This window comes from Dipodomys merriami, unplaced genomic scaffold, assembly GCF_024711535.1.
Source record: "Dipodomys merriami isolate MVZ:Mamm:240054 unplaced genomic scaffold, mDipMer1.0.p SCAF_1, whole genome shotgun sequence".
Taxonomy (NCBI): Eukaryota; Metazoa; Chordata; class Mammalia; order Rodentia; family Heteromyidae; genus Dipodomys; species Dipodomys merriami.
Window position 1 is genome coordinate 69,463,026 of NW_027202270.1, and position 23,989 is coordinate 69,487,014.

General features: G+C 33.2%; 1 protein-coding gene across 4 annotated transcripts in view; it reads right to left on the reverse strand.

Moving 5' to 3' along the window:
* The window catches only part of Kynu (kynureninase), a 100,281-nt gene that overhangs the window by 58,981 nt on the left and 17,311 nt on the right, over positions 1-23,989 (reverse strand). For all 4 annotated transcript variants that reach the window (XM_070023729.1, XM_070023749.1, XM_070023720.1 and 1 more), the window contains 5 exons: positions 17,455-17,575; positions 10,127-10,209; positions 4,206-4,267; positions 2,383-2,454; positions 1,142-1,216 (listed from right to left, as the gene is read on the reverse strand). In XM_070023729.1, the coding sequence (XP_069879830.1) occupies positions 1,142-1,216; positions 2,383-2,454; positions 4,206-4,267; positions 10,127-10,209; positions 17,455-17,575 (413 nt within the window). The remainder of the gene's footprint in view (positions 1-1,141; positions 1,217-2,382; positions 2,455-4,205; positions 4,268-10,126; positions 10,210-17,454; positions 17,576-23,989) is intronic.

Below are 23,989 nucleotides of genomic sequence, written 5' to 3' on the forward strand. Positions count from 1 at the left end.
GAGTATCCTATGAAAACCTTGAAATTTATACTTTCATGGTTTCCTTGGTGCCAAATTATACAAGTTGCAGTGTTGATATGGCTATGTCTATATACCTTAGTCTTGTATCCTGGGTAAAATACACAATATTTTAGAGCTTTTTCTTTTTTTTATTGTCAAGGTGATGTACAGAGGGATTGTAGTTATGTAAGTAAGGTCATAAGTACATTTCTTGTCAGACTTCTACCCCTTCCCTCACTTTTCACCTACATTTCCTCCCCCTCCCCCCCACACAAGTTGTGCAGATAAATTTCCAACAAATTGTCTTGTATATATCACCATTGCATTGGTTCCCCCTTGTCCTTTGTCTCATCATCCTGTTGTTCCCCTTCACTTCCCTAATTCAAATAAACATACATGCAATACCAGAGTACCAAAATCAAATACAGTGACAATAGGGGATGTACCATAGAGGGAAGAACATCCAAAAGAAACAAAAAAATCGCATAGTACATTAAAAACAACAACAATAAAGAAAAACCTTCAAAACATGTTTAAGTTGTATTAGATGGTTGTTATCTGGTTAAATATTAATAAATCTAAGACAGATAAAATAACTTTGCTGAAATCATATACCCAAAGAACTGGAGGACTTAGAATGCCACTGTGTATATTAGCCATGCTGTAAAGTCTGAAGTGAAACCTCCTTACTTTTTCCACTTCAATTTAGCACAATGGAAAATATTTGGTACATGAATTACAAAGGGACAAATGACAATCATCATTTAATTTCAACAAATTATCACTTGTATTAACTTGATTTTAGTGATACCAAAAGTAAATTACATTTGAAGCTAAAACAATGATATAACCTATTTGTCACTCTCTTTCCCTATCTCTAAAGATTATGGCTTACTCCAATGGTATAAGTAAGAAAATAGTTTGCTTGCCATATGTCTAGTTCTTGAAAGATAAAATAAGTACCCTTCTGAGTTATTCTCTATTTTAAACAAAATGATCTAATAGTAATAGAAATATGCTTTCTTAATGCTTCCATGAAAGTTCCATTAAAGTAATGAAAATAATCAACTTTTGAGGAAACAGAGGGAAAAAAACCAATATTAATAGAAGTATTATAAATATTTCTTTCTTTCTCATATACCTGTCTTGGCTTTATTATTCGCATACTTTTCTCAACATTAAGTCCGTGAAGTTGAAGTTGTGACTCAATAATATACTGGAAAAAAAGGACAATTTATTTATTAAATAAAGCTGCAAGCATGTTAGTACTCTGAAATAACTCTGAAAACAAAATATCAATCAAGTAGGTATTATGTTGTTAAATCCAAAGTCAGAGATGGTGAATGAAGAGAATATATCAAATAACTACTAATTATAAAATTTAACAGAAAACTTAACATTCATTGAAATAGTACTGATTAGAGATAAATAGAAATGTAGATGTCATAGAAATATTTAGCAATTAGAAGAGATTTTTGTATTAGCAGTCACCAACCAAAGTCAAACCTACAACTAACAAAATAGGGATAGAAGTCATATGGATCTTCTAGGCCTAAACACAGGAATTAAAAGTGTTTACCCTAGTAATAGTAAATTAGTAAAAGGAAAGGTATTAAAGAGTTTGCTACATTAAGAATATAACATATGCGTGGGAACAAGCAGTTAAAAGGATTTTTTCCTTGTTATTTATGTTCTAGTCCTTCTTACAAGTTAATGGCTACTAATTTGGACAGGATTACATGTTCTACAAATACAAGAAGTGAATTGGAATAGTTAATAATAATACAAAGGTAGAAATCGTTTCTCTAACTTTAAAACATTAAAATGTTCTATCATCTATGTGTATATAGGTCAAATTTCTTAACTCAAATGTAGATAAGATAGCATGAATTTTTAGTGAACCACAAGAACCATTTTTAATCCATATAAAAATTTTTTATGATAAAAAGGTACCAAAACTATGCTAGGATGTTATGGAAAGAGAACTAAATAAAAGCTTATATTTCAATTTTATATAGCTAAAGGGTTAAGCACTGACATTTGTATTCATTGGATTCCATAAAAATAAAACAGCAATGAGAATTAATAAAACATCTATAACCACACTTGATTTAGGACAGCAGTTTGCTCAGTGTCTTTAAAAAGACTAATAAATCAATGTTCCTATTCAATCCTTCCCTCCCTTAACACATGTTTTACTTGAACAAAAGAAATAAATCAACAATCTATTAAAAAAATGCTTAAATCAAAAGCATTTGACAGATCTTTTTATTGTGAGGTTACTTGGAGAAGACTAGTGAATAAACATTCATGTCAGGCAAATGATATTCCCCGCTAAGGAAGAGTAAACAGAACATAAATACAAAGTGAAGAAATTCTTACATGATCAGAAGGGAAGGCCTTTGCTTCTAGAAGAATTTTATACCGTTTTGATGTGGGTTTAAAAAACGATAGCTGCAATGAAAGGATTTATTGAAAAAGCATTAATGTACAATTTATACATTTGTTCACTTTATACCACACTTTCATTTTACAATCTCCAACATTTTAAAGGAACCAATTAATTAAACATCTTAAGGTATCTGACTGGGATAGCTTTTCAATTAGCCTTGTTTCCAGTGTGTTACAAAGGAGGAGAAGATACTGGCTCATTATGTTTATCAATGGAAAAACAAACTCAGGGAAAAACGGTGAATCAGATAAAAGCAAATTCTCTAAGTTTATTTAAATGTTAATTGAAAAATTATCTTCTCAAACGTTGAATGGTAATTTCTCTAGTGTGATACTGAAATTTCCTGTCCTATGTATATCTTATTCACACTGACTTATCTTGTACTACAAATTTAGATTTTATTGTACATATTTTTCACTATATTTTAATGGCCTTTTAGTTTATACTTATCAAGAAATATCTCATCCTTACATTATTTTTTTTCCATCTTGGGGGCATAATTGAGAAATACTACCATTAAACAGAGGGTCAATTTCTCTACTTAGTTGCTGGGAAATGAGTTCAATTACCTTAACAGTGAGAAGGGTAGTAGATACTGTTAACCAGGTGTTGATTATAAATCCAGTTGCTGAAATAATTCTCACATATTATCACACTTAATTCTCACACAGATATGTAAGGTAAGTATGAATAAAAAAACGTAGGCTTAAAGATGGTGAAAAGATTGTCTTGCATCAAATAGATAGTAAGTAACAGAGTTGGGAGCCAAAGTTTGAGATACCTGAACTTGCAGGCTGTTTCCAAAACATACTATAAAAATGAAATTAAAAACTTTCAACGTATCAAACAATTGCTATAGACATAATATTGAGACTGCATTTCACACTTTAAGGTAAAACTATAGAATAGTTAGGATGCAAGAAATGCTTCAAAAATCATTTAAAGGACTAATTAAGGAGTTATATCCTTCTCCATGTAGGGCACATGGGCAGCAAAGATGGCGCTGACAGGGAGTAGAGTGGGCAGAGCCCAATTTGCCTTATGTTCAGTGCATAACCAGCCCGTGGAAGCTTAGGTGCGTGATAAGGTGTGACCTTGACAGTGATTGGTTCCTCTTCCTCCCCTGCCATGCCACCGCTCCTTTTTTGCTTTATAAAGGGCTGCTCTGTGTTAATAAACAAGTTTCTTCCTGCTTGACTTGACTCCCCGCTGTGTCTGATTGTCTCCCGGGCTGAGGGAGGCTGGGGAATGGGCCAGAGCGCACTTACCTTTCCTTGGACCCCCATCTTTGTCTTTCGTGGGACCGAGGAAGACCCAACATCTCCAGTTTAATTTTTTTCCAAAATTTTAAACCTAAACCCTCATTCACCAAAGTATACTGATCCATAACCCCACCATGCTCAAGTCCAACATACTGGAAATAGGCTGAAATGAGCTGCTCAGTCCTTTGCTAGTAATTGTATATCACTGTCTGATGCGCTTGCCAGCAGTTTCTCTTTTCACTCACTATGACTTTTTGTTTTCTTAAGTTCTAAGATAAGAGCTTTTCATTATTCAAAAGCCCCTTGCAAGGGTCAGCTCTTCCATGATTATGAAGAAACCATTATATCATGGCCCAGCATTTCCTGGTAAAAATGAACACAAGCTCACAACTTATTTTTAAATAGCATCAGATGCTTATGAATTAAAGATAGGAAAACATCAGAGTGTGTGGATCAGTTTATTCTAAACATTGATGGGAAAAGACACTTACCATTAGGAGATGTAAATTAACACTCAAACCATTCATTAGGACTATTTCCTTTTCGTTGGCTCCTGTAAAATTTAAAAAAAAATTGTAATTTAGATTTCCCTATGAGTTATAAATACACCTGGATAAACAAGTTAGAGAGACTATCCTGGATCATTTAGAGTAGTTTTGAAGATAAAAGCATGTTTGATGTGTCATCATATAAAAGTAGAAGTTTCCTACTTGACTCATTTTTCCAAATGATAACTGGACTCATATACACACAGCTAGCGAAAAACTATGCTTCCTTTCTGATGCTATACATAATAAAACAAAAATAATGAGGTATTTTATTTGTCTGTAAACTAAAAATGCTGATACCCTATTATTAAAATTCCCAAAGAGTCGCTTTTGTTGAAAATGGATCTTGCAAAGTAATCTAAAAGAGATATTAAGGACAATCACATTTTTATAAAGCTGCTTGTTTCTAACATCAAATGAAATGAACCTTTAATAAAATAAAGTTACTTTGTCAAACATATGCCTCTGTTATTACAATGAAATAGATATATAGTAGTTAACAAGTAAAAGGAGCTTCATAGCAGATTATAACAGAATGAATAGCTCTGGAGTTTTTTTTAATAAACATTAAGATATAAATATGTATTCTCTGGTAAAAATATGCAAAATTAAGATACATATTATATAACTATAACCTATCTAATTCCATTAACTAGGTTTGCACAGGAAAAATAGACACACACAGAACCCATTGCTTATTCAGAACATAGTACCAATAAGTATACAATTCTTATTTTCAATTCTTATGTTGTCTTTTAAAGGCAATTAGACCTGTGTATTAGGAATGATATCTCTTCAACAACACTGAGACATATGAGGTATGTTTCTTTTTGTTTACAATGATGTACTAGATGCTAAAATCTATATTGCAAGTCCTATATTTTGTTTCCAAAGAAATACTTCTGGCATAGTTCCATTTTAAAAGAATAAGTAGCAAATGAAATAATAAATCTAATAGATTTCATGATATATTCACTTTAGGGAAGGTCACTGGAAATGTGTTTAATTTTCCAATTCATATTTTTAACATTGTCATTTAAGGAAGAGTTTGTATTTGCCTTTAATCAAGGAAAGCTTTGTAACTGTTCTGTAGATTTCTTTTTGATGTAGGAGCTTGATGAATAAATGATGGGTGTTGAAATATATATCCTGATCTTTATTATGTGAATAATATGTGAAGTTAAGGCTAGATTAAAACAGTATCATTGGATATGTAGACATATTAGGTCTGTGTGATAATCTAGCCTATTTATATTTCACTGATGATATAAGCTTATGTCATATGTAGTGGTGAATACCTTTTCCTATAGTAAACATATCTATTTGAAATATGCTGAAAAAAACCTGCCAGCTTTATTATAGATTGTTCTCTAGGTTACGGCATTAGTTCATACTTTCACTTCTAAATAAAACATTATATATCATATCTAATCTGATTATGACCTCATCTGTTATTTACAGATACTATTTTTGTAAATAACTTGTTAAAATATTTGGGGAGGGAGAGTAGAAAACACAAAGGAAGTAAAAGAAACACGTAGAAAGAGCAGAAGAAAATTCATATCCAAAAACTATAGCAAAAATAGAAAAAAATGAGTAATTGCAAATGACAATAAAAAATAAAAGAGGTAGGAAGTGAGGAGACTGTTTTATTTTTGCCCAAGCATCACATTATGAATAAAATAACAAATTCCTAGGACATCCTGGTCCTCCAAGTAATATAATTTTCATCTTAGAGAGTTTAACTTCATGGCATGGGAACATGATGGGCGTACATGCACATCTTCCCACAGATGTGTTAGGCAAAATTCAATCTAGATTTATTCCTGCCATTCTTTTCTTTTTAAGTGTCATGCTTATATTTAGTACAGTTGTTTGTTAATAATCTGTCGCTGATTTGAATAATTTGTTTACCTACACATAAAAATATTATCCCAACTTGGATCATTCTAAATTCAACTACCATTGTGCCAATGCTAACCTTGCTGCTATTGATATATGCACAAGTCAAAAATTGGTCTGTTTAACTTGCATGTATGCACACACACATAGCTAGAAAGATGCTAATATTAATCTTTTAAGACATTAGCAGAAATGTTTATTGCAAGTATGACCCAAAGGACCTGAAGAATCAAAATTTCTTAACATCAAAGCATCAGCAATTTAACTGATTTTTAGTTTATTTTCAAAAGAATATTTACCTAATTGACCTATTTCTTTGGGTTCAAGTTGTACTTCTGAAAACAGCATTGTTCTTCTAAGATATTTAAATATCAACAGTATTCTATAAAAGCAAATCTGTTTTCAGTATACACTGCAGTTCTTTCAAGTTGCTTATCTTTGTTCCTTTTCTTTTTCCTAAGAGCCTACTTTGAATTAATGTAGAAACATCAAGAACTACAAGTACTTAGGGGCACAACTTTTTGAAAAGCTTCTCCAAAGCAGAATTGGAAAAGATTATTATTTTAGATCATCTACAATTCACTACCACAAATATCTAGATTTGAATCACTTTATCTGAGATGTGTATGAGCCAGTGCACTCACTCACAGAGGATTTTGTGCTTATTGTTTATTAGTTTATTACTTATTTGTCTATGGACTGTCACTTTTGCTTTCTAAGAAAATGAAGTCTAATTAAATGCAAATACTGCTTTGTCTTGAAATTTGGCAAGCTGGCATTTTTGCCACCATTGTGATAGCCTAACACCTCCAAATCTAAAAGTTATATTTTCTCACCCAGTCTTCACAACAACTTGATGAGGCCTTTATTATTTTTTTTAATCAATGGGTACTGAAGTAACTTACAGTCTCTTAGGAAAGAAAAAAAATTTTGTCATTCAGAAGCATTTGTTACATTTCTTCATTCCCTGTAAGTCAAATATAGGAGATAGAAGGTCATAACTAACTGCTATGTCTCCTTAACACTAATGTTATTTACACCTCTGCAAAGGAAGCATGACAAGGGCCCAAACTACTTACCATTTGACAAAAGGGTTCATTTTGGGTCTTCTTATTGCTATATCACATCCTTCATATTTATGAATCAGACACAATGTTATCGTGGGCTTACCTATCAGTTTTACAATCAGGTGAAGTCCAAGAATTGTCTCCCTCTAATTTAAAATCTATGGCCTTTAGAAATGGCTGGTGGAGGGTGGAGGGTCTGTAACTATTGGAGCAGAGCTTCCAAGGATTATTGTTTCTCTGAGAGTCAGTTATAAGTTTCATAAAGTAAATTTATATTCACATGGCAATATTTTTATAAGCTCACAAGCATGCATCCAGCCATTTGTGAGTTTTATGCACCCAGGGAGAAGTGGCTTAATATAATTACTAATAATATTCTTGAGCAACTCTATTTCTAGCATCTTGATAAAATGACATTAATTACAAGGGAAAATTATTCCATGTTTTGTGGAACTGTTGGCTCTATATAAAATGTATTCTTAATAGTTTTTCTTCACTTCTAAAATTGAAACTCCTTTCTGCATCTATGAATACATGTGTTTATTTATCATCTCTCTTCTCCACAATTATATCAATTTGAACACATAATAATTTTTATCAGCTATTCACTACTCTTTTTGAAGAATTTTATATTAAAATAAAGGCTGTTTATTTAAGATACTGGGAGAGTCATTCATGATCCAAATCACACACCATGTCAACATGTCTGTTTGCTTAGCACATATTTAGACTCATCAGCAAAGGGGAATAAATTTGAAATTTGCTACACTTTGGAAAAAAATATTTAGCAGAACACTTTAAACAGTTTTATTAATCGACTTCCAAAATGTTTAAACTTTCATATATTATACTATGGAGAACCATCATAAAATATAGCAGTGGGCCTAAGGATGTAGCTTAGTAGTAGAGCACTTGCCTACTGTGCCTGAGACTGGGTATGCCAACCATCATACCACACACACATACACAAACAAACACATATGCACACACACACACACACACACACACACACACACACACACACACACACACAGGAGAAGAGTAAAATGTGTGAAGATGAGACACTAATTAGAAGGTATTGAATTGTTCTGATAGTTTAAATTTGACTTTTAGGTCCCTTCCTAATGAGCAAGGTTAAAAGGAAACCAAACATGGCATTAGTAACAGACAAACCAACAGAAGATTAAATCAACATTACAGGAAGCATTGTCTCAGAAGAAGTTCCTTATATAAGTCCTTTCCCCATCCCCCATAAAAAAGACCAATAATCAAAACAGAGTCACTTATACTAATGTTCCACCAAGCTAAAACCAGACTGCTTATCAGACCACCAGAAAAATCAGGCTGCTTCCAATTGTCATTAAGTTGTCAGAAGTTCCTAATGCCTTAAATCCTCTCACAAAAGAGTTAATCTGTCATAAGAGGATGCTGGCCAGTCAACTTCTTGTCTAGACTGCAGAGGAAAATAATTTTGAAATTAACAACCCATTTCCTTTTTCTGCTTCTGATTACTTCAGCTGATTTTTCCCTTAGAAACCCAGTCTTCAGTTTAACTCATTTTAAAGTATAGCCCAAGTGTTCATTCAAAAAACAAGTTTAAGAGTAAAATTTAAGATTAAAATTTAAGATTAAAGATTAAAAAATAAACTAGCCAGGTGCCACTTGTGGCTCAAGCCACTAATCCTAGCTACTCAGGAGGCTGAGATCTAAGGATAGAGGTTCAAGCCAGCTGGGGCAGGAAAGTCCCTGAGACTCTTATCTCCATTTAACCACCAGAAAACTGGAAGTGGTGCTGTGGTTCAAGTGGTAGAGTGTTAGACTTGAGCTGAAGAGCTCAGGGACAGCGCCCAGACCCAGAATTCAAGACCTATGGCCAAAAACAACAACAAAAAAAGTAAACTCAAGATCTTATTTGTTGTGATTTTGTAGATATATAGACGCATGTGTATGTACACAGACACACAGACACACACACAGACACACACACACACACACACACACACACACACACACACACACACACACACACACACCTTCAAAATAAATCTGTCCTGGATATGCTTAAAAGAACATCAAGCTTCTAATATCAGAAATTTGGAGGCTAATATAAGGGTAGCCTGGGCTACTTGGTAAAATCCTGTCTGAAGATGAGCAAACAGGCAAACTATGCAAATAACTCACTTGCTAATTTTCTTATTAGATTAAGTGGTTAAGTTTTATTAAAAGAATTGAACTTAAACCATCTTTTTAGCCAATACAATTTTAGAAATAAAAAATGAGATATTTTTAAAAATTTTAAAATCAAACTACTAAATTACAGCTTAAAATATGTTTGGAGACACAGTCAATTTGTATTCTTTAGGTGGACAAAATATAGTATAAAACTTACAGTATCCATTAACATAAACTTAAATACAGTTTAAATTAGTGAGTATACATTAGTTTAAAAGAACACAAAATGCTCTCTATGATGGCATATATTTTATTTTTATTTTTATTTTTATTTTTTGTGAACATACTGTATAGAGGGGTTACAATTACATGGGCAAGATAATGAGTACATTTCTTATCAAGCATTGCAGCCTCCTACTTTAATGATGGCACATGTTTGTGATCAGAGCTCTCTGGAGTCAAAGGTAATATACCAAAACAATTCTTTTTCACAGGAGAGGGTGGGGTGCAAGTCAATGATAGAGCATTTGTCAAGAATGAACTAGGGACTCAGTTGCATTGGCAGTACTACAACAATAACTAAATGTAAGAGAAAGGTATATTTAACCCTTTACTGTCATGGGTTAAAATAGAAGATTTGGATACTATTCAAAAAGATATTACTCAATAAGATTTTGGCTTTAATGGACAATTCTTTGGGAAAATAATTCATCTCATACTTACCTACAATGTCCTTCATAAGGCCCACAATACATTCATCCCCTGTAATCCACGGTCGTTTGCCTGTGTCATGACCATAGGCACCTCTGAAATTAAAACGGGACATAAAAATTTTTAGCTGGCTGTATGTATGTATATTTACACGTGATTTTTCTTTATTAAGTAGGCATTTGTATAGGAATTATTATAATATTTAAATAATTATGTAATACATATTAAAAATAAAAAGGATATATTTGGGAGCTTTATTTTTCAGCTTATCTTTTTAAAACTAATTTGAGTTTCATTTTGTTGAGGAAGGGGTGTTATATGTATACTATTTTATTAGGTTGTCTTATTTTTGGAGCCTCGGATTTTTCCCTTTATTTTGATATTTACTATGTTATTTGAATATTTAAATACTTCTAGCATATAGTATTATGTATATTGATATATACAGAGTATATTTTCTAATTTAGCTAGAAACCAAAGTGAACAGCACTTGAAAAATAAAATATAGTTACGACCTGCAAATTAAATGGACATGTACAAAATGTAGCTATATTTGTGATAATGTTTAGATTAACCATAAAACTTAGGGTAAATCCAACAAACAGGCATGAATTAATACATTTATATCTAATTTACATTTTGTGCAGGGTCCCAAAATATGTAGTTTACTTAAGTTAGTAATACCTGTCTCTTGTTTTCTAGAAAAGTATAGAACTATAGTACCCAGAAAAATCTGACCTATCTTAGCATTATGCCTGATCAACGCTCTGGTGTAATTAGACAAAGCCCCTAGATTTAACACAACAATCAAAACCAATACTACACTTTGACCTCATTTTCTAGCAATTCATCTGTCATATTCCAACTTGATTTTTACTATTCTAGCAAATATCCCAGTACATCTAATAAAACCCCACATACACAAGAGAATCTCAGTCTCAAGAAATTTCTGTGTTATGAGGGAAACAAATGCACTTAAAACTATAAAAAAAATAAATAACAGAATAACAGAAAGTACCTGGAATAATATTATGTACTTATACCTTTAAAAAATATATATCCATTAGGGGCTGGGAAGGTGGCTCGGTTGTAGAGCGCTTAGCTTGCATGCCTGACGCCCTGGGTTCGATTCCTCAGCATCACATAAGCAAAAAGAAAAAAAGCCAGAAGTGGCTCTGTGGCTCAAGTGGTAGAGTGCTAGCCTTGAGCTGAAGAGCTGAGGGACAGTGCCCAGGCCCAGAGTTCAGGCCCCACGACCGGACACCCCCCCCCCCAAAAAAAAATCTATACATTAGATTTTGTAGACTTTGCAAAGAAAGGAGTGAGCATGTGCCTGTTGTGTAATTCAAATCTGGGTTTGAATCCACAGGTAATAAGTCAATGAGCTGGGGGGGGGGGAGGGAAAGGGAGGACAGGGATGGGAAGGGGAAACAAAGGAGGAGGAAACAATGCTTGATAAGAAATGTACTCATTACCTTGCTCATGTAATTGTAACCCCTCTGTACAGTATTTTCACAATTAAAAAAAAACTTATTAAAATAAAGTCAATAAGCTAGCCTTGGTGATTCTGGATCCCTAATCTCAAAAGGGTGGTTCAATTGTTCAAAGCCTTAATAATTTTTAGCCTTTGCTGACTTCATGATTTGCACACATCTATCACAGCAGAATCTCTTCTATGAACAAAATTCTTAGTATGTAACAATTGTCTTTCATAATCTACTATAAGTCAACTCCAGATCTTTATTAATGTGAGACATTTATTAGAAGATTTTATAGGACCTAGTCTTCTATATTAGTATAAGTAGATTCATGACAATATGTAGCTTAAAAGGTTGCCATGAAAAAGAAATGAGGTCACTTAAAAAAGAGTTGCATAGTACCTATGCTGAGTGAACTTTGCAAATGTAAATCTCATGTTAAATTCTTGTCCTTCAGCATGTGGAATATAACGTGATTTTTAAACTAACATTTCCATTACTACATAAATAAAGACGAAGAAAGAGGACTTTCTTTGAGAATAAACAGACTAAGAGCTAAAGAAGGGATAACGAGGCAATTGCTAGTTGTTATTATTATTCATACTATTATTAGAATAGCTTGCAGCTTGCCTCTTTCTTGACTTCCAATATAAATGCTAAAGACAAAAATCATTATCATTAAATGGTAGTTAAAGGCAGATACTTGGATCCTTTTTTATTTAATCACATAGAACTCCATGGCCTTTCCTGATAGCACAATACATCTTATTACACTGAGGTAGTAAAATTCTATGTTCTGCCTCAGAGAATTTATAACTCAGAATATTATGCCACCTACTTCTCACTCTGGCAGACACCATAGTAATAATCTTTAAGGATTCGTTTCTTCTTGTAATGTGTTTGGCATTTCCTTCCCTTTAAAATATCACACACCAAGTCGGCTTCCTCATTCTGTCAGCCTACTAGCCTGGAGTAGTGAAATGTATTTAGAAAGTGTTATCCAAATAAACCCAAAGTAAAGTGGCCTATCATTAGAGAAAGTAGATGTAGAGTAAGTGCATGTTTAAACATATGTATTAGAGTTAGGAAAAATATTTTATTGTTTTCATTCAAAACTGCTGAAATAGCTACAAATGTTGGAAAGGAAAAGAGAGCATGAGAGCTCATTAGCACAGCATCAATCCTTGGTATGAGTCGGGTATTTTCTGAGATGTCTCTGAGCAATATTTGCTCATGAAGTTAGATTGCAGAATATAAAAATCTAATGAGGAAGTTAATAGAAACTTGTATCCTCTTTAAAATAGGGCCATGTTTTAACCATTCTACAAAAATGAAAAACAGCTCTACTTTTCGGAAGCTTCCTTCATAAGTAAATACATAAACTTTCACATTTGTCCCTAATGATATTGCATTTTTTCCCACCACTCAATTGATGACTAGCTAACAAAGATGTTGACTAATCTTTCTTGCACCCTATACTATGTGTTTTTTTTAATCATGGACTTAACTAAATGAGACTATACAAGAGTGTTCAGCACAAATTTCTGGCATACTTCATCATTGCTATTGTACATACATTACCATAAAAAGTAAGTCATTGTCTACCAACCAGCTGATTTACCCTTGACACATAATTCAGTGGGCCACTTTTCTCTTGAAATAACCTTATCAATTTATCACTCTTCTTTTACTTTGGCCATACTGATGTTTTAAACAATTCCTGGCCTCATACTTCCTAGGCAGAAATTCTACCACTTGAGCCTTTATGTCCGCCATGTCTGAGTTGGTTTTTGTTTGTTTGTTTGTTTGTTTGAGAAAGAATCTCATTATGTTCTCTATTGTCAGTCAGATTACAGACCTTCTCATTATTTGAGAACAATCTTCATGCTGAGGTCTGTATAGACTCTAATTGTATTCTTCCCCTATCATGGAATGACAGGCCCAAGGCACCCATCCACGTCCATTGTTGGAGATGATGTCTTGCAAATGTTTTGTCCTGTGTGAACCTCAAATTTTAATTCCTCAATCCTTGGCTCCCTAATTGCTATGACTATGGGCTTGAGACACAATGCCTGGCTCTGTCATTCTTCTTAAAATAATCTCTAGAAAGTCATAACTGTAATAGGCATTGCTCTTAAGAAAAAGAAAAAAATATTTATATAGAAAATTTGACAATGCATATGACTTAAAACTTTTCACAAAAGCAAATATCTTGGTTAAAGTGAACTGTTATTTCCCCAATGAAAAACCAACTATGAAAAACAATATTAAATATATTAAAATAACCACAAAAAATATATTATGTGGGCCCAAAACTACTTCTACAATTTTTCCTCAAATAATAGAAGATTCAAGAAAATTTGTCATATTTATATAAAGCACCTTGAATGAACAATCTTGATATTTACATCCCTGAGTGGTTTCTTGCTTTGTAAAGGTAGAGTAGCTTTTTTAATGTTAAGATGATAAGTTTTAAAAGTATCTTTTCTAATTAAGCAACTATGTTTAATATACATTAGACTATGTAATAAATACCTAGACTTCTTGGGCTCATGATATTCCATTGGTCAAGAAGGAAAGGAAATGACCTGTCTTGAATTTCAACTCAAGAATAGGACAGCTGGCGATGAAGAATACGTGATCAGTTAAAACATGCTACAATCATGAGAGTCCTGGTTCTAGAGGAAATTTGAACATATACAGGGTAGATTTTTGAACAAAAATCAAAGCAATAGAGGGGACAGATTGCCCATCAAAGGGCCATGAAGATAATTCTAAACTGAAAATATCTGGACAAGAAGAGTAGCTAACCTTGAACCAAAGCTTCCTAATAATAGAAATACTATGGTTCCAACATCAGAGGGAAGATTAGCTTTTGCATACTGAGGGACAAATATAGCTGACCTAATCTTCCTGGGGAACCTCCTAGCTAGCAAAGTATTGCCTATTAATGTCAAAATTAGTATGAGAAAGCCCAATAAGACTTCTGTGCTTCATCCATTTAAGACCTACAACTGTGTTTTTAGTTAAACTGGCACCTAAACTCTTATCTCTGACTATTTTAAAAGTTCGTGCTTTTTGAGTGCTTCTTTCTGCTTATGAAATCATTTTTCTCCCATAAATTTCTCTGTTGTTAATCAAACTGCAGTCCTTCTCATTTTTTTGTTGTTGTTGAGAGGGGAAAGTTTTCTTCTCACAAGATCCTAAGCTGGAAAAAGACAGAAGTAGAAGTTTAAAATTAAAATTTTGTGGAAAAAATTCATAATAGAAGTATGTTCTTGCCGGGCGCCAGTGGCTCACGCCTTTTATCCTAGCTACTCAGGAGGCTGAGATCTGAGGATCATGGTTCAAAGCCAGCCCAGGCAGGAAAGTCGATGAGACTCTTATCTCCAATAAACCACTAGAAAAGCGGAAGGGGTGCTGTGGCTCTAGTGGTAGAGCGCTCACCTTGAGCAGAAGAGTGCAGGGACAGTGCCCAAGCTCAGAGTTCAAGCCTTAAACCGATTAAAATAAAGTATGTTCTAGATCAAATTTGGGGATGAGATAGGAGAAAACCAAAATATAATTAGATATCTCAGCCATCCCTGAGATTCAGAACATGAAGGGCCATGATGTTGACTGGGTCTTGATATCTTAAAGCTAGAAATTAAAGTGAAATAAGCAAAGCCAGAATGGATGGATGGCTTCTGCTTGGAAGAAGTCTTTAATTCAACTTATGCTAGCTGCAGCACTGAAACGCAACTCCATTTGAAATCATTTGTCTAATGTAAACTAAGAAGATTTAACCAAAACTAAGGAATAGTCTATCTTTACTAGAAAGCAAGACAGCGACAAGCAACAATAAAAGATATTATACCAGAGTGTTTTTCATGTAATACAATTCCAATGTCATGAAAATAACTAATACTCTCCTCAATAACACAGCATAATGATAATGATATGAATAGAATAGCAGAACAGCAACTTTTTAAAATGTCTAGAGTCCAAAAATGCACAGCCTTGCTGAATGTAAGAGGGAAGGACAATCTCTAAAGTTCAAATGCATTCTATCTAATTCTTTGCTGTCTCTTACATTATTGCCCAAAATGAGTATCCACTGTTTTTATTAACTATCGTCTTCATTTATTAAATACTAAAGCAGCTTGCACATAATTCTTCCAAATGTAGGAGTACGTATTTTTCCAATCTTGCATAAAAGTTATGTAGGCAGTGTCAGATCAGGCTTACTAAATTATATAAACTTTGGTCATTTGTTTATTAATTGCTGCCTTAACCACAAAAATTAAGAACTTTGCAGTATTATTTAAGTCATGACAGTGAGTTCTATAGTACTTAAAATTGGTATAAACTAAATTTTGAAGGAAAGGCTCTGTTTTAATTATGAAAGACTAGTAGCATAAAGAATGAAGAAAACATAAGAAAATATTGAATTTCTGAAAGAGTGAATTATCTTACCTCTAAAACATAACTAGTTTGTGTTTATCTTCCTGAACTTTCACTGCTTGACCTTAAGGTGTAGTTCACTTCTGCACTGACTTTTTAATCAAATAGGAATTATTAAAAATCTTTCTATTCAGGTATGGATGGCACATGCTTGTAATCCTAGCTACTCAAGAGGCTGAGATCTAAGGTTCATGGTCCGAAGCCAGCCTGGGGATGAAAAGTGCCCATGAGACTCTTGTCTCCAATTAACCACTCAAAAACAGGAAGTGGTGCTGTGGCTGAAGTAGTTGAGTGCTATCCTTAAGTAAAAAGAGGTTCAGGGACAACATCCAGGTGCTGGGTTCAAGTCTCAAAATCTTTCTAAGCATTTAAAATATCTAAACATATTTAAGTACTTAAAGTTTAGAAATAAAATTTAAAAATCAAATATTTAACAAGTATTTATGTTTTTAACTTTATCAGTAGGTATTGGGAAAAGATAAAATATATGAAACTAGGTTACTTTCCTTTAGGGTCCTATAATATAGCTAATAATGTAAAATTAACTTTAAAAAATAGGTATCTTCAACTTTGGAGATAGGCTTTGTTCAAACCCTTAGAAGAGATTGTATGAGGTCAAACAAAGAGTACCCAAACAGAGGTCTAGTGTTCCATAAAACTGAAGAGCTAATAGTTCAAAATAAGCTCTTATACATTTTATAGGTAACTATAAGAAAAGAACTTCAATGTCTTCAAAAACAAAATAACAATGACTGATAAGCAGTTTACATATATTATATATACATATATATGCAGGCATGATGCTATACCACATAAATTTGTACAGTATTGTGTTCATAAAACTTTAAATATTTGAGAAGATAAAACTGTTTACTAAGTAGGGACATCTAGAGGAGATAATCAATGCAGTTAAGAATATCAGATTTACAGTGTTCAAGAAGTAAGATAGTAGGAAGAATTTTACAGTCAAAATAGTAGCATAGAAAAGATGGAAGGGAAATAGTTCTGATATGAGCATCCTTCATGGTTAAATTCAGCCTGCCTTGATTTAAGGTCACATGGACCATCTTTTTCATCTGAGAGAGGTAAGTAGTATTTGTGTCACTCATATCAACCAACCTATAGTTTCCTTGATAATTTGGTTTCTTTCTTTATAAAAAATAATAGCAGTTTAGCTAAGGGCTACTCATTGAAAAATTAAACATCCTATATATTAACCCTTTTACAGTATTAAATAATATAAATAATAATTATAAATAATAAGTATAATAATATGAATTTCCAAATATCAGAAATAACAAATAATATATACATTTCTAAATACCAGAAACCTATTGAAATTTTAAATTTTTTTATATGAGATATCAAATAGTACCTTTACAGCTCACACTTTCATTATGGCCCAAAGCTAATACTTACATTTTGGCCCATTTATCAAGTTCCTCTTCCACATATGTCTTAACCAGTTTTGGTTGAAGGCCAAGAGAATTTCCCACAAAATAGATGGCATTTTCATCCTTATTCACTAAAGATAAGTCAACTAAAACAGAAGAAAACAAAAAAGAGGCTTATTATATTAATCAACACTCACGAACTTGGCATTGTTAATCCAATACAAACAATTAATATAATTAACTCTAAATAGGGTAATAACTTACAATTACTCCCATAGAAAGCAGCAGATATTCTAAAAAATAATTAACCTCTTACATTTGTATAAGAAAATATAGCATACCTATAAGGGCAATTACAGAGATTGCTCATATTTACCGTGCTATACAAGAAAACATAAATTTGCAGGAATGTAAATAGACAAAGGCAATGAGGAGTTAAAATGTTTTTTTGAGGAAATAAGAGCAGCCTGACTGTATTAAGTTACCAGAATTTACATTTACTGTACCTCTTTTTCATTGTTTAAACATGACTCAGTTAAAAAGTGTTTACTACTATCCATACATTTAAACTGAAACTGGTTTGGGAAGGTGGTTGGAAAAATGTGGAGAAATTAAATAAAACAAAACCCATCATAGTGGAATATGACTGTAATTCCAGCACAATTATGGCCATGCTGAGCCTACATAGCAAGTTGAAGACTAGATTGGATTATATAACAACAATTTGTTTCAAGGAGAATAAAAAAAGCAAGCAAGCAAACAAATAAACCAAGAAGGAAAACAAATCTTTGGAAGCCTTTTAAAAATTAATTAATTTTATCATCTTTAAGTAGTTATATAAGGGGGTTATCATTCAACAAATCAGTTTATGAATTCAATGCATCTTGATCAATGTTAGAACACGGCAGAATGCCAATACTTGCCCATGAAGTTTCTGACTGGCATGAGCATACTATTGGATATTGGACTAAAATCCATAAATATTACAGTTTGACCAGTAACTTATATATAGTTTTTCTTAGTTGAGATTTTCAGGAGGTTTATTTAAAGGAAGCTTGTGTAAACTTGAAGCCAATGAAAATGTTGCTGCTAAAGAGATTATCACCATTATAGAAAAGTCAAGAACTGGGACGATAGTAAAGATGACTTTCAGATACCTCAAGAATCAGCCAGATGCCACTCTCACATGGTGAAGGCATAAAAATGAATTACTTAAAATCCTTTGAAAGGCTTTCCTTTGATGAGAAAATGCCACCAGACTTGGCCCCCTGGATAAGTATTTCCCAGGATTCAGCTTCATTCACAGAGATCTCTGAAACCATCATACAAAGGGACTAAGACTCAGCATTATTCATCTGAATGTGGTTTTACACGTAAGCTTGCAAAATGCAACAGTTGCAAGATCAGGGGACATTTCCCCCCAGCTTTCAAGGAAAAGCCTGAGAGGCCAAGCAATGTGTCAAAGTCAGAGTCCCTGAGTCCCTGCCGGGTGGAGAAGGAAGCAGGGAGGTGGGGGCAAACCCGGGAGAGAACCCTGAGACGGTGAGGTTGAGGCTGTGAGATGCAGTGGAGAACTCAAGTGTATGAAATGACAGGTACATAAAAAATACGCCAAGCAAAACTCTACACGGAGAGGAAGAATGAGCTTAAGGCAGGCCCAGGTGGATTACAGTTAGAAAAATCATTGAGAGTAAGGTTTCCCAAAAGCTTAGGATATCATAAGCTGTAACCATATTATTTGAATGAGAAACAGGGAGCTACAGGATTGAATGTTTGCCCTGCTAGATTTTGATTTTGCTCTTGATTTTGATTTTGCTCTTGAAGGCTTTATTCTCTCAAAAGGATGCGAGGGCAATTTCTATCATTGATTTATAGGTCTATCTCTACATATGCCCTTCCCTTGTTTTTTTCTACGTCTATCTCCAATTGTGCTCTTTTTATAAGAATACTATGTCGTATTGGACTATACTAATCTCATTTTAACTCAGTTATTGTTAAGACTTTATTCAAATAAGGTCACATTTTAAGGGAGGAAAGTTTAAGACTACTTCATAGGAAAGTTTAGGGGCTTGATTCATCCCCTAATACTCTACAAAGGTTCACTGAACTTTGATCGTGTTTAAGCTCAAAAACTTCAAGTTTCTTTAAACAGATTTCACCAAACTATGCTTTAAACAAATAGCTTTGGAGTTATTTTGGAAGTTTCCTTTCTTGGCAAAGACTATGATATGATTGATTTCGAGTTTATGGTTTTGGAAACTCATTTGATTTCTTCTGAGTAATATTCTAATAAAAATGTCTATCAAAGTGGACCTTAATTATTTACTGACCTACTCTTTCAGTTTTATGATCTCTTGGTTAACAAAACTACAGGAACTTAGTTTAAAGGTATTATTTGGCTTTATTTCTTTATTTTAGAGTAAAAACAACATTTCATTTCATAAACATAGGATGGTTAGAATGGACTGAGGCAAGAAATTGGCTTTGGGTAGGAGAATTGTGAGTTGATGCCAGTCTGGGCTGTTCAGTATAGTGAGAAGTCCTTCAAGCAAAGAAAACGAAACTAAATATAATAAAAGAAAACAAAAAATATACTGGTTTTTGTAGGTACAGAAAAACTGAAGACAGAAACAGAACAAGAAGGTGATAGGTAATTTCAAAATAACTTTCTTTCTAAAGTAGGAATAAAATAAAATGGAAAACAATTGATTGGTTAGCAATAGATTGCTTCAGGTTTTATTTGTTTCCTAAGGATTAAAGTGTTAAGAGGTATAAAGATTAAAGGCAGATGACTCATCATTATAGGTTGATTGAAATTGCCTTGTTTGGGAAGTTCAACTGTTATCTCTCATTTCTCCTGTTTACTTGTAATTTCAGATAAACTGTTTGCTTTTAGCTTGGTGACAGCAAACATTAGAAGGGATATCTAGAAGGTATATCTAGAGTCCTAGTCTGATCTGATGGCACTCAGGATGGCACTTGTCCAAAGCAATAACTTCCTATAATTTTTATTTTAAAATCTCAAGTTTAACCAGAGAACCTCTTCCAAATACTACAGAGAAAGGCAAATACTATATATTATCTTTCATATGTAGAACTATTTAAAAAATTAATCTGTGTATCATAGTAATAATGAGAGACTGAAAAGGATAAAGGGAAAGGTTTTGGAATGAAGCTGATTATTAAAGAAACAGACATAGGTATAAGCAATGTATACATACTGATATCCTACTGCACAAAGAAATACTTATCATTCACTTTAATCTATTTTGTATTTTTGAGCCACAGCTCAATTTCTAGCTCTTTTGTTAGTCAACTGGAAATAAGAGCCTCATAGACTTTTCTCCCCCAGCCGGCTTCTAGCCATTGTCCTCAGATTTCAGCCTTCTGAGTAGCTAGGATTTCAGGCATGAGCCACTGGTGCATTTACAATTAAACATACTATTACTGGTACTACTACTACAATTACTACTATGACTACTAATATAAATTTAAAAGACATCATTTCAATTTCAGTTTGGGCTTGATCAAATGTGACACCCACAAGAAAAAAAAAAAAGAAACAACATGGTAAAAAATGCTGAAGTCGGAGCAGATTTGTGTGTATTGCAATTTGTTTTGGTCTTTATACCGATTGCTTGTAATTTCTTTAGTGAAGTGGGAAAAGACAAAGAATTATTAATCTGGCTTTGGAATGTTTTTATGTTTATGTTTTTATTTTTTAAATAGCTTCTTCCCTCTGAAAGTAAGATTGGGCTTTTTGTGGTTGTTGTTGTTGTTTGTTTGTTTCTTGTTTAGAAACAAGAGATCTTGAGCTCCCTGAAGAAATTACTCCAGAATCCATCTGACATCCCATGGTACCAACTGAGGCCACCACTTGCCATTTTTGCAGTGCATTTCCAGACTTTTTGGTGAAGTTAGCCCATATTCTTGGCGTGTAGCTTGGAGTGGTCCTTCTGAGTGACTTAAGTTCTGCTACTTTTCTTTAGGTTCACTTAACTTTGAGAACTTTGACATACTAATAAAATTGCTTCAGACCTTTATATATGATTAGAAAACATTTTATTAGTATCATTAAATTTGATTAAACATGTTCCTTAATGGAAAAATGTACCAGTACTAGGGATTTTATGTTTAAAAGAGAGAAAGTGCAATTTATTTTAAAATACTATCCAATTGGAAGCTTGGGATAAGTCTAACAAAATTAGATACAAAGGTTCTAATTTAATTGGTCTGGTATGAAGTTTGAGAATAAACATTTTAAAGTCACTTCATAATTTGCAAATGATTTTAGGGGGTCTTACACTTAAAACCCTCATTTAAAACCACAGTACAAAACAAGTGACAATTACTGTTTAATGAAAGTATGCAAGGTCACAGAGAGTAACTTACCTTTAAATTAATAAAGCTTCTAGCTATTATAATTTAAGATTTAATTAAGTATATTTTAAATATTTTAAAATTCAGTAACAAACACATGTGAAATTATTTTTAAGCTAAGTTTGTCAACTCCGTTCACATGATGAAACACCTAAAATTATATTGTTCAGCATATTATAATAAACCAAACAAACTATTTTAGGATAGAGGTGAAATATCCAACCCAGTTTGTTGCCTCATGAACTAAAATAATACAAATCTCTGTACATATCTAACTCTGAAACAGAAGCCCATGTACATATGCACACACATTTCCATTTCATGAATTCATATTGAAAAATCAAATTAAGTTTATAGAAGAAATAGAAAGTAGCTCTTTATTTTTTTAAATTCTTGCAAATTAAAAAATAGATTTAGAAATAAATATTTGATTTTCCAGAAAAGATAAGTTAGACTTTTTAAAGTGCTTTTTATCTTTTATTTCTATGTAAAGGATTTTCTCTAAACTTAAATTTTGAGTATGAATTTTCATTGATGATTATTTATTGTCTGCTCATGTGAACCAGTAGATATATATGCTGTAGAGATTTTTGAATTACATCAAAAAAAACCCTTTCAATGTGACTGTTACCCTTGCTTGTTATCAGCATTTAATAAATACAGAATATTATTCAAGTTTTTTTTTGCAATCAAAATCTAATCAATACTCCTTTGAAATTCTTTAGAAATAAATGTTCTTTTTTTTTAAGTACAAGTTAGTTTTGATATCTTTGCCCATGGTTTGGGAATAGTACTTTCTTTCTTTGTATCACAAAATGATACCAAGAAGCAAAATTGAATTAATATCATTCATAATTTTGGGGGGGTCAGTTGTGGGGCTTGAACTCTGGGCTTGGGCGCTGTCCCTCAGCTCTTCAGCTCAAGGCGAGCACTCTACCGCTTGAGCCACAATGCCTCTTCCGGTTTTCTAGTGGTTTATTGGAGATAAGAGTCTCATGGAGTTTCCTGCCCAGGCTGGCTTTGAACCATGATCCTCAGATCTCAGCCTCCTGAGTAACTAGGATTACAGGCATGAACCACCAGCCCGGCTATCATTCATAATTTAAAAGTACTTTTTCATGGTTCCAAAACCTCTTGGGAGACCAAAGTTCTGATAAAAGTTGTTGTGGCTGCTAGGATTTTTCATGTGTTTCTACCTAGATATATTATTGGAAAAATGGAACCCAAATAGACTGTCTATGCAAAAAAGTTTAGAAATAAATTGCTGCTTTGTTTAGAAAAATATTCATATTTAACATCTTTCTGTCCACATGTGTATGACAAGATTGATTCCCTGAATGTCCCCATAGTAATTACATATATTAGTGCTATTACAATGCTGTCATGTTTAGAAATCATAAGTTAAAATGTCAGTACATAAGTGTAATGGGGGAACTACCTTGGTTCCCACCTCCCAGCAAAAGGGAATGATGATTGACAGTGGAGATGCACAGTGGCCCAGTCATTTGACTAGCTAATTCCATTTTCTTTCTCACTCTATCTTGTTTCTTTTTCATCCTCTTGAGTTCTCCTGAGTCTTGACTGGGAAAAGAGATTTGCCTAACGAACATCTTAAAATGAAAGAAAAAAATATTCCCTCAGCATCAGAGACTTTATGGATACTAACAAAGCTCTGTGGATCCAATGCTGAGTTAATTGAATAAGATAATGATCTGCTTTGCCATGGTTATCTACAAATGACTTGGACTTAAGCCCATGGAACTGTACAGTCCTTCCCTTTATTGGAAGATAGGCTTTAGGTCATTATACTTCTGTCCTTTCAGTTGTCCTCAGGCTGTTAGTAACGTTGCTTTCTGCTACCACCACTGCTCATCTCTTCAACTGGCTTTCTAGGATGGGAGGCTGACTCTAATCAATGGGGAGTCTCTAGAGCCAGAACCTTTGCTTTAGCTCTGCTATTACTGATTGTTCATCTAAGAAAATGTTTTGCTTTTATATTTTCATTTTTCTTAAATCAGCAACTTCTTTCTTAAATAGCATGCAGAGGGAAAGGAAAGGGAAAGGAAAAGTGAAAGGTAAAAGATGTTTTCGAATGATACATCATGTTTATGCAGGTTCATGAAATTGTTACTGAGTATATTATAATTAGTAATAGAACACATAGGTCCCAGCTGTGTTCA